This window comes from Lepidochelys olivacea, assembly GCF_965140295.1.
Source record: "Lepidochelys olivacea isolate rLepOli2 genome assembly, chromosome: 27".
Taxonomy (NCBI): domain Eukaryota; kingdom Metazoa; phylum Chordata; order Testudines; family Cheloniidae; genus Lepidochelys; species Lepidochelys olivacea.
The window spans coordinates 17,877,081-17,899,366 of NC_140437.1; the positions used below are offsets into that span (position 1 = coordinate 17,877,081).

General features: G+C 64.2%; 3 protein-coding genes across 3 annotated transcripts; 1 reads left to right on the forward strand and 2 right to left on the reverse strand.

Annotated features, from left to right (window-relative positions):
• Positions 1–27: 27 nt before the first annotated feature.
• KAT2A (lysine acetyltransferase 2A) lies at positions 28–14,196 on the reverse strand (the record flags this gene model as incomplete). Its single annotated transcript, XM_084615806.1, has 18 exons — positions 28–1,985; positions 2,735–2,819; positions 3,266–3,329; positions 3,896–3,932; positions 4,514–4,628; positions 5,108–5,251; positions 5,358–5,468; positions 6,058–6,184; positions 6,581–6,789; positions 7,126–7,262; positions 8,162–8,275; positions 8,483–8,589; positions 8,912–9,103; positions 9,881–10,062; positions 11,036–11,125; positions 12,832–12,977; positions 13,202–13,325; positions 13,981–14,196. 18 exons carry the CDS (start codon positions 14,194–14,196, stop codon positions 1,792–1,794), a joined length of 2,394 nt encoding a protein of 797 aa, XP_084471932.1. The 3' UTR covers positions 28–1,791.
• A 2,489-nt stretch (positions 14,197–16,685) lies between these two features.
• Positions 16,686–18,742, reverse strand: LOC311513761 (heat shock protein beta-11-like). The gene has a single exon (XM_084615837.1). It carries the CDS (start codon positions 18,544–18,546, stop codon positions 17,935–17,937), a length of 612 nt encoding a protein of 203 aa, XP_084471963.1. The 5' UTR covers positions 18,547–18,742; the 3' UTR covers positions 16,686–17,934.
• A 1,311-nt stretch (positions 18,743–20,053) lies between these two features.
• Positions 20,054–20,869, forward strand: LOC311513762 (heat shock protein beta-11-like). The gene has a single exon (XM_084615838.1). It carries the CDS (start codon positions 20,154–20,156, stop codon positions 20,742–20,744), a length of 591 nt encoding a protein of 196 aa, XP_084471964.1. The 5' UTR covers positions 20,054–20,153; the 3' UTR covers positions 20,745–20,869.
• The last annotated feature ends 1,417 nt before the right edge of the window (positions 20,870–22,286 follow it).

Here is a 22,286-nt window from a genome sequence, read left to right on the forward strand (position 1 = left end):
CCGGGACACCAGGAGACAGACACGTGCTTCACGGGGGCCACGTACATTTATTTAAAAAAATAAAATAAAGGAAAATAAAAATGAAATGGGGAGATGGGAAGGGCCCCTGGCAGCGGGACCAGTTGCCCCATGGCAGCGCACGAGAGACAGGCCAGCGCGCGGGGGGAATAAGGCAACAGTGAGCAGTCTGGGGGAACACAACGGCAAAATGCTTCCCCCGCCTGGCTGCTCTTCCATCCGCTCCTCTGCGGGGAGAAGGCTTCGCGGCCCGCGTTGCTAGTGACTTCAGCCAGGCCGCCAGGAGCAACACGGGCTGGTACCACAGGGAGGTGACCGATGAGCCAGAGGGCAACAGCTCTTTACTTCGCGGGGGCCTGTCGCTCTGCCAGGACTCAGGGGCCCCCTGCCATGGAGGGGAGGCAGAAGGAGCAGGAGGCTCCTGTTTCCCGAGGGGTTGCAGGACAGCTCAGTAACCCAGCTGTGAGGCAGGGAGCAGCCGCCCCAAGGCCCATCATTCCCTTGCCCAGGGGACTCCGTTCAGGCCACAGAGGAAGGAGCAGGGAGGGGTCCTGGCTTAGCCGCTCACCACTCTGTTCACCCCTGCACAGCAAGGCTCCAGCCTAGGACCCATTTCCCCTGAGCTGTCACCCCACCACACTGGAGAACCCTCCCCTGCCCCAGGGCCTGCAGCCCAAGTGCCACTGAAATGGAGGGGCAGGAGCCCATGGTGGGAAGCTTTGCCCCAGGTGGCCCTTACTATGGCGCAGGAGTGCAGCGCTCAGGGAGCTGGAGCCGGGAGAAGCCCTGGAGCACGGGGCAGGGGAGATGGGGTCAGAACCTGGTGCAGCTCAGAGGGCCCGCAGCAGGGGCTAACATGCTAGCCGAATGGCTCACCCCAGGGAAGCAAGGCTGGGGCCAGACTCACAGGCAAGGGCCCAGCCCCAGGGGAGCATGCAGCGCCGGGGCAGGACAGGACAGAGCATCGGCCGCAGGCCGAGCTGCTGGGGGAGGAATGGCTGAGAGCTGATACAGACCCCTCGGACCACCTCACACAGCCTGCAGCCGAGACCCTGAACCCAGGCAAGGCCAGAGTGGGGCAGCTCGCGTCCCCACTGCCCTCTGGCCAGCAGGGGAGGAGAACACCGACCCCATTTTACATTCATGCAGTGAGTGGCAGGGAGGGATGCTCCACGGGGAGCAAAGGGGCGGGCGGGAACAGGAGGCGAAGGGAACACAGCAGGCTGCGGCAGGAGCAGTGTTCGTATGGGAGATGCAGGGGGGGAGTGGGGGCTGGGCCTCAGCCACATAAAGCAAAGACGTGCCATGTGCGTAGCCCAGGGGAATTTCAAGCCCAGCAGGTCCATGCCCCGGCTGAATCCACTGCAGAGCCAAGAGCAGCCCGTGGCTCCTGCCTCCAGGGTGAGGCTCCGAGTTTGTGCAGCGACACCCGCATGCTGAGTGTCACCTGGACTGCTGCAGAGGGGCCCTGGGCCGCTCCGGTGGCTAACGCAGCCCTGACACCAAGGGGAGAGGCCAGTGGCGAGCCAGCGAGTGCCAGCTGAGAAGCCAGAGTCCCAGGGGCGTCCCCCAGCAGCAGGAGGGGAGCTGGCCCCACACTCTGGCCGTTCAGCAGCTATGCGCGCCCCGCCCCCACCTGATCCGGGCTCGGAGAAGCCCAGGAGACCCTCCTGGGAGGGTGACGCAGGAAGCGATGTCCCGGCCAGGAGCTCCGGGCACAAGGGAAGCGCGAGGCCAGGAGGAGACGCTGAAGGGCCAGGGCCCCCCAAGTGCCTACTTGTCTATGAGCCCGGCCTCCTTGAGCTTGAAGTAGAAGAACTTCTCGAGGGCGTTGGCGCACTTACAGTAGTCGCTGTCGGGGGGGTTGTACTCCCGGCAGTTGGTGATGATGCGCTGCAGGTCGGCGACGAAGAGCTTCTTGGTGACGTAATAGCGGTTCTTCAGACGCTCAGTCATGGTCTTCAGGTCTGCAGGGGGCAGCGGCTTACTCCCTCCGTGCTTCCCCCTCGTCAGAGCCCAGCGCCCTCAGCCCCACAGAGGGGAAACGGGGGCAGCGACCAGCGTGCGGCTGGCTGGGTTACTCCCTCCGTGCTTCCCCCTCGTCAGAGCCCAGCGCCCTCAGCCCCACAGAGGGGAAACGGGGGCAGCGACCAGCGTGCGGCTGGCTGGGTTACTCCCTCCGTGCTTCCCCCTCGTCAGAGCCCAGCGCCCTCAGCCCCACAGAGGGGAAACGGGGGCAGCGACCAGCGTGCGGCTGGCTGGGTTACTCCCTCCGTGCTTCCCCCTCGTCAGAGCCCAGCGCCCTCAGCCCCACAGAGGGGAAACGGGGGCAGCGACCAGCGTGCGGCTGGCTGGGTTACTCCCTCCGTGCTTCCCCCTCGTCAGAGCCCAGCGCCCTCAGCCCCACAGAGGGGAAACGGGGGTGCAGTGAGTCAGTGACAGAGCCAGGAACAGAATCCAGGAGTCAGGGCTCCTCACCTCCGCCTTGGCCACTAGAACCTCACGTACCCCTGCCACAGGAGAGGGCAGAACCCAGCCCTACTCCAGCCACTAGATTTCACTTCCCTACCAGAGGTGAAATAGGACCCAGGAGTCCTGCCCCCCCACTGCCACTGTATACCCCACGCAGCCCATGCTCGCCTCGCCCCACCCCCCACCCCGCCGGGCGTGCGGCCCTCCTGGAGCAGCGTGGGCCTCGGGCAGATCGGCCACCTACCGATGGGGAAGCGAATGATCTCGTAGTAGTCAGGGGCCTCTGACTTCTTCACGGGCTCCATGAAGGGCCAGGCGCTGGGGTGGGTCTGTGGGGGGGGCGAGGGGCAGTTAGAGCCTCAGGCATGGCGGACAGATCGAACACCCCTCCCGCTGCACACCAGATCGAACACCCCAGCCCGCTACCGCCCTCTTCCAGAGCCAGGCCTGGGAGGTGCCTGGCTCCTGACCCCCACCCTGAGGACAGGGAGCTCAGACAGAGCGAGATGCCCTGGACTCGGGGACCATGGATCAGAACCAGCCGAGGTGCCTCTCCCCCGGCTGCTGGACCCAGCTGTGGCAGGGGAAGGTGCCAGAAACCCCATGGTTCAGGGAGAACCCGCCCGGAGCCCTCAGTTGGCGACAGAGCCTCCATGCCTGGGCACATGCCAAATGGACCCATGGAAGCTCTTGATACCCAACAAAGTCTTTGCCTCCAGCATCTCTCGGTGCCCAGAGTGAGACCCCAGGGGAGATGCCCCCCACGCGCCATCACCTTGATTTGGGCCAGGAGGTTTTTCAGGGTGTTGTACAGCTGGTCTGGGTCCTTGAGCTCCTTCCTGCAGGAGAAGGGGTCAGATGAGGTCAGCATCCACCGCGTTTGTCCCCTCCCAGCACCTGCAGGCGAGCGGGCACCGAGCTCTCATGGCTAGGCGAGGCCCTGGCCCTCCCGCTTGGGGGGGACTCGTGTCCTCCCTCCTGGGCAGCCTGCTCAGGGCACTCTGCTGCAGCAGGACACGCTGCCTCCATTTTGAGAGCAGCGGCCTGCCAGGGACAGAGCCACACGAGGGATCCCTGAGGCAACGTGACCAGGTTCAGACCACGTGTGTCACGGCTGCTCCCACACAGCTACGGCCCAGATGCCCCAAGGATGCTGCTGCCCCGAGATCTGACAGCCTGGGGTCCCCTGCCGGGGTGGTGAGAATAGACTGCAGCCACGTGCCATCCCTGCATTGTCTGCCAGGCCAGGGAGACAGCTCCAGGGCCCTCCAGCAATCGCCCCTTTTGGCCCGGACTGCTGACAGGGGTAAGATATCAAACCGGCGCCGCTGCTCCCCCCACTCACTACCCCTGGTGAGCTTCCCAGGCCAGCAGCGACAGACGCGGGGCTGGGAACAGCACTTACCCTTTCTCCTTCCCCAGCGGCCGCCATCCCGTGTCTCCTGGAAGGCAGGAAGAGGCGTTCGCTCACATGCCATCGACCGCGTCCCAATCCCCTCCCCAGGCGCCGTCCCTGGGTAGCACTCTGCCTCCATGACCTCTGAACTGCCCGACCCAGCCCTCCAAAACCTGGCTAGGAGGGGCATGACCACCCCCCTCCGCTGCCCCCGGAATGCACTGCTCCACCTAGACGTGCCGGGAGCTGTACAGTCCTGCAGAGCCGAGGCTGGGATGCCAGCTGTGCTCCTGTCCAAGTGCACAGATCAGAGCCACTGCCAGGCGGCCGGCTGCAGAGCCATTCAACCCATCCGCTCTCTCCTGAGGCTCCTGCTCTTGTTACTGTATTAAGGAAGGAGCCGGCCGCTGCCCAGCCTCGCCCCCCAGGACAGGGGCCACTGGGATGCTGCACGCTGCAGCGGGGACCGTGCCGTGGCACAGCCTGGCCACAGCCGAGACCATTTGCAAGGGGACAGGCACAGGCGCCAGGTGGGTAGCTACGGCCGCCGTGGCCAGCCGTCAGAGCCCTTCCCTGCTGCCGGAGCAGGCAAAGCCCGGGCTGCAGATGTTCGTGGCCGGAACTTACGGATTCCAGGGATGCTCTCGACAGGGATTTGCCGCACGCCCTCCTTGAAGCAGGTCAGGCCCGGGTAGACCTTGCGGATCTGCGCCTGCTTCCTCTCGATCAGCTTCTTGATGATCTGCGGCGGGAGAGGCCAGCTGGGAGCGAGCGGGGGAAGGCCTGGCGAGGGCAGAGTCTGGCTGGTCCCGGCCTGCTCCCCTCACCCTCGGGCCTTGGTGGGGGAGCCGGGCGCAGGGCCATGCCCGCAGGATGGGGCAGCCACCGCCCTCAAGGCTGCCTAGCGGCCAGGGCTGGAAGCAGGGCTTGCCCAGGGCGAGCCGGAAGCAGGCAGCAGCTCCAGGGGGTGGGTCTGGGTCTGCCCGAGGCAGGTGCTGCGTCGCGGCCGGACGCTGGCCTGTGACTAGCACGCGCATGGCAAAGCCCTGCTGGGAGCTGCCTGGGCCACGGAGACGCTGCCCGAGAGGGGCGCTCACAGGACAGCGGCCTCCTGGGCCGGCAGCAACGCCTTTCCCTGCACTAGCGTCAAGAGCATTCAAGGTGTTGCGGGCACGCGGGCGTGGCGGGGGCAAGAAGCCAGGCCCCCCGCCCAGGAGATACCTCCTTCTGCTTCTTGATGATGTGCGAGAGCTCGGTGTAGGGGATGCGGGGGTTGAGCTCGCACTCCATCAGCGTCGCCCCTTCGTAGTCCTTGATATAGCCCAGGTAGCGGCCCTTGGGCACCTTGATGTCCTTGGAAAAGCCCTGGAGAGGAAGGGGGGTTGTGAGAGCGAGCGAGCCACATCGGGGGGCGGGGGGATTAGGACACTCCCCTAGGGGGGCGAGGGCCGGCGGCGCCAGGGGCCCAGACCTGCTTCTTGAAGTAGCCGATGGCGTACTCGTCGGCGTAGGTCAGGAAGTAGAGGATGTTGTGCTTGATGTGATACTCCTTCAGGTGGTTCATCAGGTGCGTCCCGTACCCCTGGCAGGCAGGCAGACAGACAGAGGCCCGTCAGGCGAGACCCCGGGGCAGGTGGGTCTCAGTGTTTCCGAGAGGGCTTGGGGGGAGATGCCCCAGGCTGGCCCTGCCCCAGGACATGTTGGGGGAACAGACCCCAGCAGAGCGATTGCTCGGCCGCAGGAACAGCCAGCATTAAACATGGTCCCCGGCCCGGCCTCGGGGTACCTCCTGCCGTCCACAAGGCTGCACTCACCAGGGCCAGGGCAAAACAGCTCCTGCCTCCTTCCCTCCCCCAGAGCCATGGCCTGCAGCCTCCCCCCTGCTATCTACGCCTGGGCTCCCCACCCAAACCCCTCTGCAGCACCCCCCAATCCCAACCTGCTGGCCATGCCCTGGGCTCCCGCAAGCCCTGCCGTTCCCCTCACGCCGGACCCGCAGCCCCCCAGCTATCCCTGCCCTGGGCTCCCCCAGCCCTGCCGGTGCCCCTCCCTCCCGACCCGCAGCCCCCCCCCCCCCCAGCTATCTCTGCCCTGGGGTCCCCAATCCCAACGTGCAGCTCCCCACTGTTTTCTCTCATTCACTCCCCCGGTGAGTGCAGTTTTCCCTTCACCTTCACTTGCTCGTTGGAGGTGACAGCACAGAAGACAATCTCCGTGAAGCCCTGGGTGGGGAACATCCGGAAGCAGATGCCCCCGATCACCCGGCCGTCCTTGATCAGAGCCAGGGTCTTGTGTTTGCTGCCAGGGGAGGCACAGCCAGAGTTACAGGGGGTGGGGGGCAGCCTCAATGCACCATCCTGCCCCCCGCGAGTCGCTGCAGCAGCAGGGGGGGTGGGAAGGAGGTTGCAGCTCAGACAGCAGTGGCCCCGTTGGAGTTAACAGGATGGGACTGGGGAGGAATCTGGGCCGCAATGTCAGCCTGGCTTGGGGGTGCAGACCATTCCCCCACCCCACAGCTGCTGGGGTCACGCTGGGCCTGGGCCTCTGGAGCAACCAGGACGCAGGGACCGAACTGGGGCTCTCCACTTCCTGCATGAGCCAGGACCCCCCACCCCGGAGCCTGCGCCCAGCTCCCCAGAGCGGACCCCCCACCCCGGAGCCTGCGCCCGGCTCCCCAGAGCCCCCCCCACATACGGGTCGAAGACGAGGCGGGTGATGTACTCCTTGGGCATGCGGGGCAGCTGGTGGGAGAAGACATTCTGCAGCCCCACCAGCCACATCAGGATCCGCTTGTTGGATTTCTGCGAGAGCGCGTTGCCGATGACGTGGAACTCGATGATGCCGCGTCTCTCCTCTAGCCGCGCCGTCTCGTCCCGCGCCGCGTTGGCTGACAGCAGGCTGGTCTGGGGCGCGGAGCGGGGGGTAAGGGACAAAGCCCTGTCCACCTACCCAACCCCCCTCCGGCCCACTGACGCCCAGCCAGGAGCCAGCCCAGGGGAATAGGCTGCCCAGGGCATAGCAGGGCTCATGTCCTCCTGCAGCTGGCACTGGATTCCTCCTTGGCTGCTGCCCATTCCATCCTCTCCCCCACAACAGAGTCATGCCAGGCCCCGGCACGGGGTCAGAGCAGGCGCCAGCCAAGGTCTGGCACAGCTGCTCCAAAGGGCTGGCAGCTCCTACTGTCGCCAGCAACCCTGGCCCCACTAACGCAGCTCTCTGCCCTGCTCCCTACCCCGTACCTCCGGGCCCAGCATGGCAGCCGGGTCCGTGATGGTCAGCATCACCTCGTTGACCAGCTCCATGGGGATGTCGCCCATGACCCGGATCCGCTTGGCGTCCTCCAGCGTCAGGCTCTCAGGCAGCTTCCGCTTCTCACCTGCTCGGGCGGCAGAGGACGGTCACGCCAGGGCCAGGCCATGGGCCACTCGCTTCCCTGCATCTCCCACCCCATGTGGCTCAGGACGCCGCCTCCCGCCGAGCCACAGCGCAAGGGAGCCGGCAGCCGGCGCACTCGGACCCTGCAGCAGCAGCCAGGCCTCGGCAGGGCTGGGGCCCGCAGGAACCGGTGCTGCTGGGGCACGAGCATGGCTGGGAGGCCTTGCCGTCACCCCGCAGGGGGCTTCCCCTCTCGGCCACCTACAGGGCCAGGTCAGGCCAACTGGGTGCTCCATGGCTTCCTGGGTGGAGCTGCCTGTCAGGGAATTGGGCACGGCCCATCCCAGGCAGTCTGTGCTCGGGGTGGGGGGCGGGCAGCAGACGAGGGGTCTAAAGGCTGTTCTTTCATTCCCCCACCTTTGAGCTGAACGGCTCGTGGCCGACGGGAGCCAGGGTTACAGGGAATGGCGGGGGCAGGCTGTTCCCGAGCTGGCTGACGACGATCCACTTGGGCATCCACCATCCTCACGTATTGCGAGGGCAGCCCCCTCCCCCTACCTCGCTGTCTCCACAGACCCTTCCACCCCCTGGAACCTGAGATCCCTTCCCCAGCCCACACTGGAGACCCAAGCAGCCCCATGGACTCTCAAGAGTTCACTGTGGACCACTCTGGTCTGGCAGCACTTTGCCCCTTTCACTCCAGGGCAGGTGGCGCTGGCCAGAGGCCGACCCCTCCCAGGGCGCTGCGTCCTCGGGCACGAGCCCCCAGCACGGGGCGCACACAGTCCCAGAGGCGCTGGGGCCATAAAGGCTTGTGCCCCCGGGCAGGGTCCCAGGGCCGTCTCAGCCCCTCCCCGCACCCACTGGGGGGGGACAGTGCGGGGCTGGAGCCGGCGTTACCTGGCACAGGCTCTGCCGAGCTGGCGTCAAGGCTCATGGAGGACAAGGAGCTGCTGCTGCCGAGCTTCTTACTAAAGATCGGGGTGCTGGGCACGGCGACGGTGCTGACGGCTGCTGGGAATGAGAACGGAGCCTTTCACGCGCCGAACCCGCTGGCCCACAGCCGCCCGCCCCGGGGTTGGTGCCCACGTGGCCCCGGACAGGAGGCGTTTGCACTGGCCCTCCGCGGCCCACACCAGCAGGCCGAGGAAAGCACGGGCTTGCAACGGAGCCGGCATGGCATGAGCCCAATCGCTCCCAGGCATCTCCCCAGTGAAGTACCTGGGCGTGGGACCAGCTGGGCGCCTTCCGTGGCTGGCATGGTGAAGTCAGATTCCCAGATGGGTGAGTTCTCCCCGTAGATCTCCTCTTCCAGCATGGACAGAAACCTGGCCAGGGCGGGTGACAGGGCATGTTAGCCAGCAGCCGGCAGGCTAGTGGCATGGCCACATCAGAGCTGCCAACCGTGAGCAGCACGGGGGAGGGAGTGTGGGGCCACACGTGGCCACCCAGATTAACGGGGCAGGTACCCCATGGGGAGGAGCCTCACCCAGCGAGCTGGGCCCAGGGATCAGGTACGCAGAGACCAGACGTGACCCACCCATCACAGCCACCTCTGGGTTCGCCAGGGCCAGTGAGAGCCCCACCCCCTGGGAGCCAGCCCCACCCCCTGGGAGCCAGCCCCACCCCCTGGGAGCCAGCCCCACCTACTTGGGGAAATGGGTGAGGATGAGTGTCCGCTTCTCCGGCACCAGCTTGTCCTTCTCCACCCGGAACTTCTCCAGCAGCTGCCGGCGGGTGACGGTGAAAATGGACTTGAGCAGGCTGCGCCCGAAGACGTGGGTGGTCTCATAGCGGGGGAGGCTGTCGCAGCTCTGGGGCACGTGGCAGTAACACAGCCAGCTGGGGGGAGAAAGGGGGCAACTCCCAGGGACCTGCCCACTCCTGGACGTTGGTACCAGCCCCCAAGGGGCTGGCATTATGACTGGGGTCGCAGCCATGGGCTGGGATGCAAATCGCAGCAGCTGCATCTTATCGGGAATGGAGGGGCAATGGGGTAGTCAAGATAGGGGACATTTCCCAGCAGAGTGCGGGGCACACAGAGACGCTGTCTCTCCAAGCCAGCCAGGGGCACAGCACGCTGGCTTCATGGCACTGAACCGTCACGAGGACCCACAACCCCACCTGCCGGGCCCACAACCCCACCCGCTGGCCCGGCCCAGATGCAAGCTGCGAAGTGCATTAGCCCATTGACAAGTTGCCCAGCAGAGCTGCAGGCCCTTCAGTGGCACAAGCATGTGCAGTCAGCACATGCCAGGGCGCACCACGCTGAGCCGCCGGGGGGCAGAGGCAGCTGCCGGCGGCACTCCGGGGATGCAGCAGGCGCTGGGCATGCTTAAGAGCGGCAGGCTCAGGACCTCCAGGTCTGTGAATTCAGCGGGAAGTGCGGCGGGAGAGATCAGGACCAGAGAGCGCACGGCAGCTCAGGAGAGGAGGGTGAGCCCAGATCTCCTCAATGGGGACATGAAATGAGGGGAGACACAGGCAGGGCTCCCCCAGACCTGGGGGCTGGGCACAAGCTAAAGCCCCGTTAGCAAAGCAGGCGATGAACTGTCGGGGAGCACTGCACTGGGACGGGGTCTGCACCAGCCCCGCCCCGCCCCTCTCCCCAGCGCTCACCGGGTGTAGTTGACTTTGTAGGTGGCCACGTCGTCGTTCTGCGAGCGCTGCCGGAACTGGGAGGGCGTCTCCAGCTTCCAGTAGTTGAGGCAGAGCAGGAACATCTTGGAGAGCTCGTACATGGTCTGACGCTCCTTGGGGGGCAGGTGGCTGAACTTGTACTGGACGAAGTTGAAGACTCCCTGTGGGGGCAGAGCGCCCGCAGAGCGTCAGGGGAGGCGAAGGCAGGCCCCAGCTGCGGTGGGCTTTGTCGCACAGCAGCCGACACAGAGCTGGCTCTGCGCAATGAACACAGGGCTGGCGGAGGGGGGGTGCACGAGGTTAACGCAGCCGAGGAGCTGCAGGAGGTGTGGAATGGAGCAGCCGAGACCCGGGTCCAGTTATGGATCAGGTGTAGTGGGATGAGTATGGGTGGATTTTCCAAGAATTCCCAGGTCATTTATCAACACTACAAGATCCTCACTGACCGGTTTGCTAAAGCTGGCAGCTTCCATCGGAGAGACTCAGGGCTGGGACCGAGGGGCGGCAGCAGGGAGCCCAGACCAGAATATTGGGGGCACATGAGGGTACAGACCAGAGCAGCCGAGTGGTGTGGCTCAGAGATGTACTGGCTGAAGCCTGGAGACACGACACTGGGCAAGACGGAGCCTGGTCTGACCCCGCCTGGCAATTCCTGCCCTGTCCCTCAAGCTCCACCAGAGCCCTCCCCACCCCTGCCCTCTGACTTACGAAGATCTACCACTTCCAGGGTCAGGGCGGGAGACCTCCACGAGAAACAAACGCGCCCAGCACTGGCCCACAGGGACGGATTTCCTCGGACCAGCGCTAACATGCGGCTTGGTTTGCTACTGAGGCACCCAGACATACAGTGACGTGTCCGTGTCAGACCCTGGGTGGATAACAAGTCAGCCAGTTGCAGGGAACGTCTCCCAGTTATAGAAGGATTATTGGGCCGGGGGAAGAGACGCCAGGAAGCTAAAAGCCGTAAGATCCGGTTTGAGAGAGGGTCATCGGAAGACGCCAGCACCTCTCCCCCCACCGGGGGCGTCCAGGCAGACATGTTAGCTCAGGGTCAGCTGCATGTTACAGCAGAGGGTGCAGCGAGCTTTGCGGTCGCTGTGACAATGGATGGCCGCTATGGAGCGCTGGCGTTACCTGCTCGATGTTCGGCTTCTCAAAGGGGGGGCTGCCAAGGGACCCTTCTACAACAGGACGGCTCATCTGCAGGATGCATTTCCTCAGCAGCTGGGGAGGCAAGGGGGAAGTGTCAAAGTGCCAGAGACCGGAAAGAGGCGAGGCTTACAGCAGCCACAGAAAGCTGTGACCATTACAGGCCAGGCCAGGAGCAGCCGGCCAGATCCCCAGCTGGCTCAAATGGTGCCACGCTGGTGCCTTTAATGGGCTGTGTTGATTTACACCAATGCTGGGAACCTGTCCACTTCTTCCCTCGCAATGTATTCTCCCAGGGGGTTCAGCTCGGGACTGGGGTGGCAGGACAACATCTAGTTTCCAGCAAAGCGTCTGCTTTCAAGCCAGTCTTACAGTTGGGTTGCCTGAAGCAGGTTTCCAGACATAGAATAAATCGCTGGTGCTCAGCCTTTCCAGACAGTGGAACCCCTTTCAGGAGGCTAGGGTACCCCAAGTTCCATCTCACTTAAAAACTACTTGCTTACAAAATCAGACATAAAACCACAAGAGCGTCACAGGGCACTCCTACCGACCAATGGCTTGTTTTCTCATTTCTACCATATAATTATAAAATAAAGCACCCGGAATATAAATATTGTGCTTACATTTTAGTATACAGCATCTAGAGCTGTATAAACAAGTCACTGTACGACGTGTTACTTTGTACTGACTTCGCTAGTGCTTTTTGTCTAGGCTGTTGTAAAACTAGGCAAATATCTAGGTAAGTTGATGGACTCCCTGGTACGAAGATCTCTGCGTACTCTTGGAGTATGTACCCCAGCAGCTCACGGGGCTTAGATCCCTACATGGGCTCGTTATTCCCAGGCCTAACGGAGACCACACACAGACTCTCCCACACTTCTCACGTAATCCGTCTGCTGCTCCTTCCCACGTCCCGCCAGCAGCACCTCAGCCTGGTGAACAGTTCACAGCATCAATAAAGGAGCAGAGGTCAGCTAGGACTCCAGGAATTTTAGGCAAGACGCAGGTTAGGAGAGGAGTGGCTCTTTCAGTCTCGTATGACAACGAACTAGCATTCCTCGCTCAAGAACAGGGACATTGGGGGCTTCTGAGCCCACCAGAACACATAGCCATGGAGGTGTCAGGAATTCGGAGTTCCATCCCTTGCCAGGCAGGATGTATACAAACGGAATAGTTACTTTAGGTCTTACACAAATCAGATGCATTGTCAGTGGATAACACGTGCAGATCGTTTCCCCAGGAAGGGAATGAACTCTCCAGCTATCCTGATCCCATTTATCCAAGGTGGAAGAATGAGCACTCCCTCCAGAAAGGCGCGGCCCTGAGGCCAAGAGGACGCCTGCCTTGAGGATGGCCTGGTGATACTATAGCTGAGAAGGACTGTAAACGCTTCTGGGCATGGGGCAGGAACGAATTGGGGCGCCCATGGGACAAAGCGGAATCCCCGCCTCAGAGCTGACTTCAACCAAGCGTGCCCTGGAAAGTAACTGCACGGAACAGCAACCAGACCAGAGGCAGGCAGAGATGTGCCAGATTTTAGGCTGGAAACAGGAAGCCTTTGCAGTGGCTACCCAGAGGTGGAACCAGTGTCAGGTGGGTAGGAACAGCCAGCCCATCCTGCGGAACAAGAGCAGGGTCCCAGCACGGCAGGGTCAGAACTGCTGCCCTCCGGGGCCCCCCACGCGACCGGGCCAGGACATTAAGGCATCGGCTCAGCTGCTGTCCTGGAGGCCCGGCTTGCGGCTCAAAGGCAGAGCTAAGCCGCTGCTCCCCCACCGTACCTTGAACAGGTAGAAATACACTTGCTTGGTGTCCGTGTCCTCCTCTTTGTGGACCGACATGAAGAGATTTTCCACGTCCACCACCATCCCCAGCAGCCGGCTGATCTCCTCTTCCGAGACGTTCTCCAGGTGGGACACGTGGTCAGCTGGACGGGGGAGCAGCGAAGAAGACGGGCAGGCTTAGGTGGTGACGCCCTGGCACCGGCCACAGGGCATCGCCCGGCGTTGCCAGGGGGCCTCGAAGGCATGCGCAGCACTAAACGCGGCCCCGACCTGTTCGGACAGTCCCACCAGAGCAGAGCCCGGCGCGCTCCCAGCCCATGCCCCGCCCTGGGTCCCCGTGCCAGGGGCAGGCGCCGGAAGGCCTTACCTAGGGCGTGTCCACAGCTACGGCACAGCTCGCTCAGGTTGGTCACGGGCTGCTGCAGGTCCATGCGGGGGGCAGTGGGGGGGTTGGGGTTCTTCCAGCCGTTGCACTTGCAGGCATCGTTGGCCTACGCCAGGGACAGACAGGCGATCGGTGCGGGGGCCTGGACCTCACCCCAAGGGCCGGCCCTGCCCTTTCCCTTCCCCATTCCGTGCCACCCCGGAGGGGTGGAACAGCCAGGGAAGGTGCCTCAGACAGCACCCCACCGCACAGGGCGTGGGGGGGTCCCGTGCAGCCTGCCGGCCCCAGGGAACAGGCTGGGATCGCTCAGCTCCTCAGGCCCGGGGAAGGCTGGTGCACGAGGAACCCCAGCCGGGACCTGTGGCCATTGGGGGCGGGGGGGATGATGTCGCTGCCGAAGGCTGGAAAAAGCAGCTCCCTGCTCCCCCCACCCCACCAGGCAATGAGACCCCGACTGGCCACATCCCCCTCTGCGCCCAGCTTCCCCAGCTCCGCCTCAACACTGGACAGCTCCCCCAGCTTCTCCCCCCACCCCGAATCAGCTCCCCATGCCTGGCCCTCCCCACCCCCCCCGCACCCTGCGGGCTGAGAACACCCCCCGCACCCCCAGGGCCCCCCCGCACCTTGCAGGCCGAGAACACCCCCCGCACCCCCAGGGCCCCCCCGCACCTTGCAGGCCGAGAACACCCCCGGCCCCCCCGCACCCCCAGGGCCAGGAACACCCCCCGAGCCCACCCCCGCACCCCCAGCCCCCCCCGCACCTTGCAGGCCGAGAACACCCCGAGCTTCTCCAGCTTCTTGGCCCGCGGGAAGCCCCGCACCTGGGCCTTGCGCTGACTCGCGCGCTGCTGCTGGCTCAGCCCGGGCCGGGCCGGGTCGCTGGAGCCGGCGGCGGGGCCCGGGCCCGGGCCGGAGCCGGGCGCGGCCGCGGGGGGCGGCGGGGTCCGGCCGGGCTGCGAGGCCTCCGGCTCCGCCATGCCGGGACCGCAGCGTGCGCGCCAGGCCGGCACTACGCCTGCGCGGGCCCGGGGGCTGCTGGGAGATGTAGTCCCCGAGCCGGGGGGCGGGGCTTAGCCTGCCCGGGGCGGAGCCAGCCAGAGACCCTTCACGCGGGCCGGCCGGGGGGGGCAAATGCCCCCCGCACACACACACACACAGCACCCCAAGTGTGGGGTAAATAACCCCCTCCACGGGGCACCTCCCCTCCCCCTACACTGCGGGGTAACTCCCCCCCTCATTTTCACGTGACCCCCCCAAGTGGGATAACCCCCCAGTGCATGCAGGAAGAGGGGGCTCTCGCCATGTGGGGCGCTGACTTCCCAGCGGGTCTAGGGAGCCCTAACTCCCAGCCCTGCCCCACGGCAGGGCTCGGCCCAGAGCAGCACAGCGTGGCCCGAAGCCCAGCCCCACCTCCCAGGGTGCAGCCCCCCCCCCAAAGGTGCACACACCAGCAGGCAGGACCCCCAAGGGGCTGGGGAAGGAGTGCAGGTCTTCTCGGGGGCCTCCACCCTGAGCAGCTTGAGGGTGCAGGGGTCCAGCTCCCCTGGGAACCAGGCGGGCTAGGAAGAGAACGCTGGCCGACAGCTGAGATCCCGCGGGGCGCTGGGCCCGGCGGGGGCACACCCGGGTTTGTGCAAGGGCTGATAAGCCGGCGAGAGTCGACAACCTGGTGAATAGCTGGGGCCGGCCCCGAGGCGCTGGGCAAGGGTCTGTCTGTCAAAGGATCGTTGTTGGGGTGGGTGCCGGAACTCGCCCCGTACGAAACCTCTCTCTGCCCCAGTTACGTTCAAAACCCATTTACCTGCAGAGCACTCGTCTCGCCTTGTATCCATCCCCACCCCCCAGACAGGCTCCGAAATGGGAGGATGGGAAAGGCCTCAAGAGGTCATCCGGCCCAGCCCCCAACACCGAGGCAGGACCAAATAAAGCGAGACCATCCCTGAGAGGTGCTGGGGGGTTTTAAGACCAGATTCGACAATGAGACGGATTCCACCACCTCCTCGGTTCATCCGTTAGACCGGGGGGGGGCAACCGGAGCCTGAGAAGGAGCCAGAATTTACCAACGTACGTTGCCAAAGAGCCCCAGTAATACGTCAGCAGGCCCCCATCCGCTCCCCAAACCCCACTCCGAGCACCTCCTGCCCCCCGGCAGCCCCGCCCCCTCCTTCCCTTCCCGCACCTGCTGATCAGCTGTTTGCTCCTGTGCAAGGGGCTGTGGGGGGGAGGGGAGGAGCGAGGGCAGGGCAGGCTCAGGGGAGGGGGCGGGAAGGGGCGGAGTGGGGGCAGGGCCTGTGGCAGAGCCAGGGTTGAGCAGCGAGCACCCCCCAGCACATTGGAAAGTTGGGGTCTGCAGCTCCAGCCCCGGAGTGGGTGCCTAAACAAGGAGCCGCACAGTAACTTCTGACGAGCCACGTGTGGCTCCGGAACCACAGGTGGCCCCCTCCCCCGGGGCTAGATATTAGGGAAATCTTCCTAACGCCTCTTTTTAGTCCCCCCTTCCCAAACTCGATTCATTACACTTTTACCGCATGCTCAAATATTTTCCAGCCTGAAACGGTACAGGGCTCTGAATTACATTTCATTCCCGCTCCCCGCCCAGACCAAACGTCTGGAACTGTCGCCCAGGACCTCGCAATCCCTGCAGTTGTCCCTAGCACCGAGCAATATCACGTCTCCCCCTCTGGAGTCTGTTTGGAAATCACAGTGAAAACCCATTTCTGCAAAGTCCACTGACAACGGGAATGGGGGGGAAACAGGTTTATTCCAGCAGTAACACAAACTAGAGACACCCGGAGAGAATCGTCACCTGGCAACCCAGCTGGGGGAACAGGGAGGTGGTGACACTCGCACATTGGTTAGTTGTCACGGAGTCCCCGGGTGATGCTCTGGGACTGCTCCCCACAACGCCAGGCAGGACTCTGGGGAAGTCTCCTTCCTGGGAGCAGCCTGTCTGCAGGACACACAGCTCACCCGGCTCCACCTTCCTGGGTCTGACCTCGGAGCATTCAGCCTCCTCTGCCCCTCCGTGCGCTTCCCCCAGCGAGTCCGCCCAGGCGGGGTCCTGGGGAAGCCAGAGGGTCCTGCCCCTAACTCCGCAGTCAGACGTGACTCTCAGCCAGACAGTAAAACAGAAGGTTTATTAGACGACAGGAACATGGTCTAACACAGAGCTTGCAGGTGCGGAGAACAGGACCCCTCAGCTGGGTCCATTTTGGGGGGCAGTGAGCCAGGCAACCACATCTGCACTTCACATCCCCAGCCAGCCCCAAACCGAAACTCCCTCCAGCCCCTCCTCCTCTGGGCTTTGTCCCTTTCCTGGGCCAGGAGGTCACCTGATTCCTTTGTTCTCCAACCATTTAGCTCTCACCTTGCAGGGGGAAAGGGCTCAGGCCAGCAGTTGCCAGGAAACTGGGTGTCAGCCATTCTCTGTGTCCAGACCCCTTCACACACCTGCCCTCTAGGGCTCTGCAATGATCATACACCCTTATCCCACCACTGAGATACTTAAGAACTGCCTAGGGGAAACTGAGGCACCCCCACACTATTCAGAGGAAACATTAAGAACAGTCCCGCTTCGCCACAGTTACAGGTACCAGAATTCTGCCGGTCCCAGGAGGATGCTCCCTGGCTCGCTGCTGCAGACCCACATGGGGCCGAAGCCCCGCCACGGCCACCGTCTGAGTGGGAGCAGCCGCACCAGGTACCGGGAGCAGCTTGTCATGATTCTGCTGCTCAAACTCCTGCTGCCTTTGACTCGCTCTGCCTCGCGGTCTCGGGACCCTGGCCCTGGCAGCAGCCACAGGGCTGCCTTATATAGCCACCCCGCCCTTCCAGGCCCTTCCTCCTCTGCCCACGTAGGGGCCGCGCCGGCCTCCTCTGCCCGTAGACGGTGCTGGGGGCGAGACGAGCCTGGCCTTGTGAGCGACCTACCGGGCCGCACAGCCGAGCCGGCAGCTTCTGGCAGCCACAAACAGGGCCTGGCATCGCTCCCTGCCCCAAAGTCTCTGGGAACTTCTAGGGCCTCCCTGAAGTTGGCCCCTGTTGTTTGCATCCGAGGCTGGCGGGAGAGGCCCGGCGATAGCTCCCAGGGCACAGGCAAGGTGCGGGGGCTGGAAAGGGTGAAGTCCCTTATTTGTGTAGGGCCCACATGTGGTCCGTATGGAGCGTGCGTGTGTGTCTGTGTGCCCACACGCCTCGGCACATGTGTCCGCTCTGTAACCCGTGTCAATAGCACCGGGCCAACGAACCAACTCGCCCGACAACCGTGCTGCCCCAGGGAGCGGGCGCCCGGCCCTGGGCCCGTCCCCTCCCGGCCGACGCAGAGGCCTGGGATCACCCAGCAGTGCCGGGCCCTGCTCGTGGCTGTGCCTCACCCCCAGCCTCCGGTGGAGCCCAGGGGCCCCCGACGTCCCCCCCGAGGGAGGCCCGCTGGGCGTGTCGGGGGGGAAACCACCAGCCCCGGCTCAGGCGGGCCACGGGTGCAGCAGCAGGGCCACGGTGCCAGCCTGTGCCACGGCCCGAGGAGGAGCCCGCAGCGAGTGCCTGGGGCCAGCCAGTCCTGGCAGAGGGACCACCAGCACAGGGGGAAATCAGGAACGTTTATTTCACGTAAAAATACGTCACACGCCGTGAATCTGGCTTGCAGCCAGCCAGGTCAGCCAGGGCGCGGCCCTGCCAAGTCTCAGCCCCGGCCTCTGGAGTCTGCTCCTCGGCTGTTACCCCTGGGCTCTGCCGTCGGCCCCGTCCTCCGAGCCCGGCTCAGCCGGTGCCGCCGAGCCCCCCGCAGGGCTGAGCTGGATGGGCACGTTCCTCGCGGGGACGGCTGCGGGGGCCAGGCACGGGGCTTCGATGCACAGCTGCCCCTCCCTGGAGATGGAGCAGGTCAGGCGGTCAGTGTCCACGGCCTCGGGCACGTCCCACTCCCTCTTGAACACCTCGTACTTGTAGGAGAAGGAGCCTTTGCCGTCCTCGCTCTGCGTCTCCTTCCTGCCCGTCAGCAGCACCTTCCTGCCCACCAGCTTCACCGCCAGCTCCTGGGGCGCGAAGCCCCCGACGTCCTGCCGCACGGCGAAGGGCTGGGCCGTCCCCTGGGCCAGGGCCACGCTGGAGCTCTGGCCTGGCTCCCCGCCGGGGCTGCTGCTCCCTCCGCCAGCCAGGAGCTGCCCCATGCTGCTTGCAAACGCCCTGGCCGTCTCCAGCTCCCGCAGCAGCTCCCGCTCCAGCTGAGCGAAGAGGGCCCCTGGGGCCGGCCACAGAGTGCGCACGGGGCCCAGCCGGGCAGCCACGGGGCCGGGGGCGGGCGGTAGGAGCTGCAGGCGGCATAGCATCGCTGCTGCTGGGGCTGCCTCTGGCTCGGGGCTGAGTCCTCTCCGGTGGGGGCCAGGGGCCGATCTGCTCGGGGCCGGGGGCCGGCAGCTTTTATCCCCTCCCGTGGGGGCCTGGCTCCTTCCAGAACCCTCTGGCCCGGACGCCCCCGCCAGGCCCCATTGCCTATTTTTACGAGGCTGATGGCGAGGGGTTACTCATGGGCCAAAATAACAGTGACTGCAGCCCTGGGCTGGATTCCCCACCCCAAATAGAGCAGCAGGAGGGCCACCGGCTCGGGTTACAGGCGCGTGGGCCAGCCCACCACCAGCCGGGGCCTGGGCAGGGGAAACCCCCCCCCCGTGCCTGCTTTTACCTGCTGTGAGGATTAGCCTGGAGCAGGGGCTCCGGTCTGATCACAACGGTCCCCTCCGGCCTGGGGATCTATGGGCCTAGGAAAACCCCGGGGCTGAGAGGGGCTCAGGGCTGAGCAGCACAACACCAGGAGTGTCCTTCAGCCCCCGCGCACGTCCCCTGCCTCCCGGCACCAAGGGTCTTGCTCTGGGGGAAGGAGACCGTTCTTTAGCTCCCGGCAATTCAAACCCAAACCCTGCCCTGTCCCAGAGGCCAGCCAGCCGTTCAGCGCACATCCCTGGTGCACCCGGCCCAGGTCTGTCACCTCTAGTCCCCACTTTCTAGCCCTCCGTAAATGGACCCCAAGTGAAAGGGGGCATCCGCACTACGGTTCTTTCAGGCCAAGCTGTGGGACGGGCCCTTCAGTGCCCTGGTTCAGAAATCAACAACCGCCCTTGAGTGGGGCTTGAGTCCCCTCGTTAGCCCATCACGTGATGAGTTATTGCTTGTATGTCAGGACCACCCTGAGCTGGGAGACCCCGTGTGCTGGGCCTAGTACACACAGTGAGGAATTCCCGGCCTCAGGCATTTACAAGCTAGTCAAGGTGTAGGGAGGAGAAACTGAGGCACGGAACAGGGGAAGTGATGTGCCCAAGGTCATCGGCGGAGCTGGGAATAGAGGCCGGGTTCCCCAAGTCCCAGCCCTTGGGGCGACCCACTCTACCCCATTGCCTCTCTGCTGGCTGCATTGAATTGGCGAGGTGCATAAGTTCTGTGGGGCAGGCTCTTCTGAGCCGGGCAGGTGCACCCTGGGCATTCAGCCAAGGGCAGTCATTCCCCGCTGCCCATGTGTAACCTGGGGAGAGGAGCTCGCACTAGAGGGAGGGACCAGCGCTGGGGCAGGGCTGGGCCACGGGCAAGGTTGGCAGGGCCCGGGCCATGGCTCCACTCCGTCTGGCAAAGGAAGGTCGGTCACAGGCCGTTGACGGGGTTCGCGGAGCTGCCAGGAGTTTCTATTTCGAGGCTGAGACGAGGCTGCTAATTATAAGCTAGCAGGAGGGCAGAGCGGGGTGTGGGAGCTGCCTGTCCTGGGGGCTGAGTAACGGGAATGAGCTGTCCCAGTCAGACAGAGGCATCCGGGCCAGAGGGTTCTGGAAGGAGCCAGGCCCCCACGGGAGGGGATAAAAGCTGCCGGCCCCCGGCCCCGAGCAGATCGGCCCCTGGCCCCCACCGGAGAGGACTCAGCCCCGAGCCAGAGGCAGCCCCAGCAGCAGCGATGCTATGCCGCCTGCAGCTCCTGCCGCCCGCCCCCGGCCCCGTGGCTGCCCGGCTGGGCCCCGTGCGCACTCTGTGGCCGGCCCCAGGGGCCCTCTTCGCTCAGCTGGAGCGGGAGCTGCTGCGGGAGCTGGAGACGGCCAGGGCGTTTGCAAGCAGCATGGGGCAGCTCCTGGCTGGCGGAGGGAGCAGCAGCCCCGGCGGGGAGCCAGGCCAGAGCTCCAGCGTGGCCCTGGCCCAGGGGACGGCCCAGCCCTTCGCCGTGCGGCAGGACGTCGGGGGCTTCGCGCCCCAGGAGCTGGCGGTGAAGCTGGTGGGCAGGAAGGTGCTGCTGACGGGCAGGAAGGAGACGCAGAGCGAGGACGGCAAAGGCTCCTTCTCCTACAAGTACGAGGTGTTCAAGAGGGAGTGGGACGTGCCCGAGTCCGTGGACACCGACCGCCTGACCTGCTCCATCTCCAGGGAGGGGCAGCTGTGCATCGAAGCCCCGTGCCTGGCCCCCGCAGCCGTCCCCACGAAGAACGTGCCCATCCAGCTCAGCCCTGCGGGGGGCTCAGAGGACCAGGCCAACGTCAGCAGAGCCCAGGGGTAACCCCCTGAGCTGCTGGCAGCCGCCCCGGCAGAGCAACCGAGAACAGATTTTTGGAGCCTAAAACAAGTGGCTTCAAAACTAGCATCAGTTTTTGTCACTATGGTCAGAGCAAAGTGATTCCAAATAGTTTTTGTACCAAATAAATTCCTCTCCCTAGAAATCAGACCCTGCTGGTTGAGTCACTTCCCAGGCACGTTGGTGTGGGTCAGTCTTGGCTGCTGATGTACAGGGATTAGGCCCCATGGGGCAGGACAGAGCAGCAGGAGAAGCAGCCCCGGGGTCTGTCTACACGGCACACAAACCTGGCTCTGCGGATTGGAGCTTCCAAGCCCACCCTTGAGCGTCTCACTGAATTCAGCAGAGCCTGCAGGAAGGAGTGGGGAGGGGGTCTCGGCTCACCCCGCTGCCCAGGGTAGCCCTGCCCCAAGGAACAGGCCTGGGGGTACCTCCCCCAGGGAGGGAAGGGGCAAGCGTGGCTTTCTCACTGAGCAGAGGCGTTTCCTCCCAGAGCAGGGACCCCTCTAGCACTGCCAGGGCCTTTGCATTGTCCTGTGCAGGTACCAGGGGCAGGCCCGGCTGCAAGAAAAGGTGGGGAGGTTACAGGACATTCAGCTCACAAGTTCCTGGACAGGGGGTGCTATCTAACACACAGAGAGGAGAGCGGACAGCCTCGAACACCTGGGTTCTAGTCCCCGGCTCATCCCCTTTACTGTTAATTACAGGCACAGATCCTTGTATGGACAAGCAGCTTGATACCACAGCACCCATCCGAGACAGGTGGTAGACAAGTCACTCCGACTCCAGGCTTTCCATCCGAACAAGGGTGGGAAGAGGCTGGCTCCTAAAGCCTTTGTGATCATGTAGAAGCTGCTCATGAGACTGACCCAGGGATGGGGGGTGCTTTGAGCTGCAGCAGGAAGCCCATAGGCCAGCATTAGCCACCCTGCCTAGCAGCACCTAACTCAGTACCCTATTTCATTGCTGCAAAGGTACTGAGCTCAGACCACAGGAGAAGCCCCCCCAACCCCCTCCCGCAGCTGGGGAACTCGGGGCAGGAGGCTGTGAGTGAAAGGAGACCGGAGCATTTGCAAATCAGCAGACTCCAGAGGTGCTGGCTAAGCGGGACAGGCCCTAGATGGCAGCTTTTATCACCTTCGTTCAGCAGGAATGTCTGGGCTTTCGCTTGTCTCTGCCAAGCGCAGGGAAGGTTAGATGCCTCCAGCCATAGAGCAAGCCAGCTCGTCACCTTGCTGTGTCGCTCCCAGTTACCGCTTTGAATGGTTTCTAGAGAGAAGCTGGAGTTAGTCTGTGGGAGATTGCTGGGTGCTTCCTGCAGCTCCCATTAATCTCAAGAGCAGCTGCCACCGAGATTCCAGCTGGAAAATGGGAGAGGCCAGGTTGCCCGCTAAAGGAACAAGCCAAGCAGGAGCAATTGTGCAAGGAAAATACACTACAGAGTCTTCACACCGCCCACATGCTGTGTCTGCCCTCCACTAACGGGAACGGTCTGTGACATGGATACTAGTTGCAGGGTGGCTCTCT

Excerpts from the sequence above, each read along its gene's own strand:
- LOC311513762 (XM_084615838.1), top strand. The coding sequence starts at position 20,154 with ATGCTATGCCGCCTGCAGCTCCTGCCGCCCGCCCCCGGCCCCGTGGCT.
- LOC311513761 (XM_084615837.1), bottom strand. The coding sequence starts at position 18,546 with ATGCTATGCCGCCTGCAGCTCCTACCGCCCGCCCCCGGCCCCGTGGCT.